General features: G+C 50.1%; 1 protein-coding gene across 1 annotated transcript; it reads left to right on the top strand.

Moving 5' to 3' along the window:
- Positions 1-502: 502 nt before the first annotated feature.
- Positions 503-1,186, top strand: LOC124684494 (nuclear transcription factor Y subunit C-4-like). Its single transcript, XM_047218796.1, has one exon. It carries the CDS (start codon positions 503-505, stop codon positions 1,184-1,186), a length of 684 nt encoding a protein of 227 aa, XP_047074752.1.
- Positions 1,187-5,139: the final 3,953 nt, after the last annotated feature.

Genomic DNA, 5,139 nt, shown 5'->3' on the forward strand with positions numbered 1-5,139 from the left:
TGTGTAATTTAGTTTAGATGTCCAGATGTCATTCTGTTTGGGGAACTACATTTTTTTTGGTGGCTTGGAATGGCTGTAAAATTTAGCCAGATTTATTCTGTTGATTTATGTCAACCATTTTGTTTGTTCATTTTTTCTGGTGCATATAAGATCGTACATGTGTATTTTCAATATATAAACTATGCAATTCTCTGCTCTGGTTTTCTTACTTTGAACTTATTATATTTTTTGATGTAGCAGATAATTAGTTTTCATATAGTTTTTGGAGGATCGTAACAAGGAAATAGACTTGGTGTTTGAAACTGTTCTTGAAAGAGAAGCACAAATGATCACACCTGACCTACAGACATTGCACATAAAATTTATTTTGTAACCTATGTGGCTAGCGCTAACTAACCGTTGTTAAGATTGTCTAAGATTTAGCTGATTATAGAATACATTCTTATTTTTACAGTGTCGGAAAGACCTTAGATTTCTGGACAAGCAAGATCAAGCAGTGGACATGGAACAGCCTCAGCCTACAATGGGTGATGTTGCTGGTGGATCACAAGTGTATCCTGCTTCAGCCTATCCACCTGCAGCAACAGTAGCTCCTGGTGTCACTCCAGCCGGTTCACATCCAACAGCACCACCACTCCCTTCTAATCCAGCTCAGGTCAGTGCTGAGAACCAGCTTCTCTACGAGAAATCGCAGCAATTTCAGCAACAGCTCCAGCAGGTCTGGGCGAAACGTTTGTCGGAGATTGAGCAGGACAGTGACTTCGTGAACCACACCATGCCACTCGCCAGTATCAAGGAAATCATGAAGGCTGACGAGGATGTCTGCATCATCCCCGACGATGTTGAGCTGGTCTTCTCGAAACTCTGTGAGATGTTCGTGCTGGAGCTGACGCTGCGGTCGTGGATGCACGCCGAGGAGAACAAGCGCCGGACCTTGCAGAAGAATGATATATCTGCTGCTATAGCTAGGACCGACATCTACGACTTCCTGGTTGACATAATTCCCAGGGATGAGATGAAGGAGGAGGTAGTGGGGCTTCGGAGGGCAGGACAGCCGGCTCTGGCCGACGCATGCCAGTATTACTTCGCCCAGGAGGCTCAGCAGCAGGTGCATGGTGCACCAATGGTGTATGGTGGGCAGCAGAGCCAGCCAGTGACATATGCGTATCCGGATCATCAGGAATAACAGCAAGGGCCTCCTGCAGAGCAACAATCTTTTGATGAAAGTGGCTGAGGTAGTGAGATGTGGTGCCCTGAAGGCTGAAGTTGTCTCCAGATTCAGAAAACTTCAGTTTGGTCTGGAAAACTAAATATTTTCGTTAAGTTTCGCATTAGCTTATATGCATGTCGTAATTTATTGGTTGAACTTGAACATGGTGGATTGCATTAGGTGAGACTGAGGACTAGTTCCTCCATGGATGTTTTGTTTCTGTCGTGGTGTTATTATTGAAGGGTTATGATTTGGATACTACTAGTTGGTTAAAACTTTACCATGCCGTTCCATTCCAAATCATCCAAAAGTTTGCCTCTGGTGATGGCATTTTGATATGCAAGCGTTGAGAGGCATGCTGCTTCTGTTTCTATGATCTGTTTGTTTGTGGTTCGTGTTGTCTTGTATTACGTTTCTGGTCCTCGAATTGGTATTAACTGAGTGAGCATCGGTGCTCTACAAAACTACAGTTGATCGGTAATTCAGTTGAAGCTTGGCAGGTGACTGGATGCATAAGGTGTTGTGATGCCCTGAAGGCTGAAGCTGTCACCGGGTTCAGAATACACATTTTAGCCTGGACATCTAAAGAATTTCTTGGGCTTTCGCGTTTGCTTATATGATCGTTGCTTATCGGTCGAAACAGGAGGTTCTGACTAGGAGAGAGATTCAGGAGTTCCTCCATGGATGTTTTGTTCCTGCCGTGTTGTTGTTGCCAGAAAAGGATAATTATGCATGAGTTTGAGACTAGCTGGTTAAATTTGTATCATATATAGGTTGGCCTTCTGTTGGTTATTTTTTTTTTTTTTTTTTGAACAAGTAGCAGGGCCTGGAAGGCCCCAGATTCATTCATATCAAACGTGGCGGTTACAAATTACAGAGAGGCCCTTGACAACTCTCGCCCTGAGAAACCTAATATTTGAAAAAAGGCCCTCACACTTTACAACAAGCACCCCGAGACAATAAAAAGAAAAGCGATCAGGTCCCTGAGATGCGCCGCCACCGCACGCCGGCGTCCCCCGGCGTTGCCGCCGAGGAACAGGGCGCAGATGCTCGAACACCCCACTCCGGCGAAGATCCGTCGCCGCTGGACGCCAGTAGACCACCGGGGACAAACCACTTGGTGGAATCTGGACGCCGAGCTCCAGCAGCTAGGGAGAGAGGCCTCCGAACTGGAGGTAGAAGAAGGGCCGCCATGCCGGCCAAAGATCACGCCGCCGATGATGAGCAGCGTGTGTTCCGCTCGAAGGAGTTCCGACGAAGAAGCTCCATAGCACCCCTTAGGCTTGCGCCGATGAGCAAGGATCCAGTCCATCCTTCCGCCGTTTCTCCTCTCACCACCACGGCAAGGCGGGGAAAACAGCAGAGGAGATGATCCGGCGCCGCAACTACAACGGCAGAGAGAGCAGGATCTCTCCCCAGAACAGAAAACCAGCGAGCCTGACTTCTCATCCTCCTCGCCACCCTGGCCGGCCAGGAGAGAAGCATAGGCAAGCCAAACAGCAGCAGCATCGCACTCCCCCACGCCACCACGGCCGGCCAGGAGGGCTTCACCTCTCGCTGAGATCTAGGGGAAAAGAGAGGCCCGCAACCACCGGATTATTGGAGAAGACGATGCAGCTCCCAGCTTCTCCTCCCTCCAGCCATCGGAGCAGAGGAAGAAGCAGCAGCAGCCCTAAGTTGGCCCAGATCTGGCGGCGAAGATCCCGGCCATCGTCTTCACTACGGGGCAGACGCCCAGACGGTGGCATACGCCACAAAAACAACAACAAAACTACTCCTAAAACTACCCGGCACCTACCTAGACCGACTCCAGCCAGCTATTCCGGCGGAGTGGTCATCGGCGGCCCGTACAAGGAGGAAGAAGAAGCAGTTACTGTAGACGCTTGAGAGGAGATGGGGGGGAAAAAGAAGTCCTTCGAGCACTGTATCATATATAGGTTGGCCTTCTGTTGGTTATGGCCTTCTGATATGGAGACGTTGAGTGGCATCTTGTACTGTATTTTTTTTTGATAAAGGGAATATATTAATATCAAGAAGATACCAATTACACCCAGTCTCTGCAACAACGCACCACCCTAATGGCACTACGGATGCACACAGCCAAAAAAATGAAAAGAAAACTAAGAAATAAAAGCCCCGCTACAAGCATCTCGGGCCTAACAACAGCAAGACATCCACCGCCAAGACAACACCCGAATTACGAGACTCTCCAAAAAACGACGCCTCCAAGAAGGGAACAAGTGCTCAAACACCATCGTCGCCCGATCAAAGATCTTAGGTTTTCACCCCGAAGATAGTCCCCGCTCTCAAAACAATGCCTCCACCAAGGCCATTGCCGGGCACAACCAGATTAAGGCCAGACCTTGGGTTTTCACCCTGAAAGGTAGGACTCTGCGCTTCACCTGTGTTGTCGCCCCCACTTTCATACCGCTGTTGTGAAGCCCGGAACACCAAGCCAGTCTCTCAACAGTGTGGAGACTTGAATCTCCCTTAGCTAGTCCTCCCCTCCGGCCTTCATGAAATCCTCTTCTTCCGACTTTCATCATGGATCCATAGTCACTTGATGTCAACACAGAAAAAGAGCTTAGCGCCGCTCCCTCCAGAACCAATCGGTCGGAATAAAAGCATGGGTGCGCACGACCGAATACCTCCGATCCAGCAAACTCCAGGAAAAGCACTGTTACATTCGCCGGCGGAGCCTTCCGGAACTCAACCCTCCGGCCAGATCACGAGTCCAGGCCTCCAGTAGGTCCTCCTATTCACGCAAGAGAGGTCCTAGGACCGCCGCCTTTTATTCTGCAAGACATGAGATCCCAAGATCCACCATATCTTGCTGGCCCTCTCCGGCAGAAGGAGGAGGCCGCCGCCAAGGTCGGGGCCGCCGCCCTGACTCCCAAGTGATGCGGGCACCATATCTTGTACTGTATGAAACCTCCGATTCGCTTGCACCTAATTAAACTGAATGTGCGTGCGTGTTTTGCAGAACTACTACAGTTGATCGGTAATTCTTCAGTATAAGCTTGACAGGCAGGTAACTCGATGCACATGGTGCTGTAGAGGAGCATCACAACTTTTCTTGAGGGTGGAGGAAAGCTTTTGACTGATGCACGTAGTCAAAAGGGTGGGGCGTGGTGTGGCATTTTTGGCGTCAAAGCCGTCGCCATCCACGTCCGCTATCTCAAGCCGGTCGGTTCCGTTTTGTGAATACTGTCTAGCATGCATGGTGGCCGTCCATCTCCGCTGGCCGGCCATGGCCATGCCATGTGGGATCCCAGCTCCAGGCGAGTATTCCCGGCCATGTGACTCTCGTTCCAAGCCAAATTTACATGGTGCGTTGCTACTTGCCGGACCCCGCATTGGCAACGCGGAGTGTGCAATCACCGTGACGCGCCTTGCTCTGTTTGTTCTTGCGAGCGAGTGATCTGACATTGCCGTGGCCGAGCGACGGGTGAATGATCTCCATCACATGTGTGCAGTGGGGCTTTGGCTGCAAAACGGCAACGATTTCCACGGCCTGATGAGCCGAGGCGCGGTCCAGGGGCCAAGATCGGCAACGTATGGGAGCCACCAGGGGGCTCCGCCGCTCCGCACGGCGTCGCGCACTGGTGTTTGGGCAGAGGAAGTTGATCGGCGGTGTCACACGAACCTTCCTACCCTGCATCCCGTGACCACCATGTCGATGGCGATACGGAGGGCCTGGCCGCGGACGTCTGGCCGGGACAACACAACCTTGCATTGCGACCGTTCGAATTCAGATTACCACAATAAGAGATAAAGTGCATAAGTACATATTCAATACCACAATAGTTTTTAAGGCTATTTTGTCCCATGAGCTACATATTGCAAAGGCGAATGATGGAAATTTAAAGGTAGCACTCAAGCAATTTACTTTGGAATGGCGGAGAAATACCATGTAGTAGGTAGGTATG

The sequence above is a fragment of the Lolium rigidum genome, chromosome 1, assembly GCF_022539505.1.
Source record: "Lolium rigidum isolate FL_2022 chromosome 1, APGP_CSIRO_Lrig_0.1, whole genome shotgun sequence".
Taxonomy (NCBI): Eukaryota; Viridiplantae; Streptophyta; class Magnoliopsida; order Poales; family Poaceae; genus Lolium; species Lolium rigidum.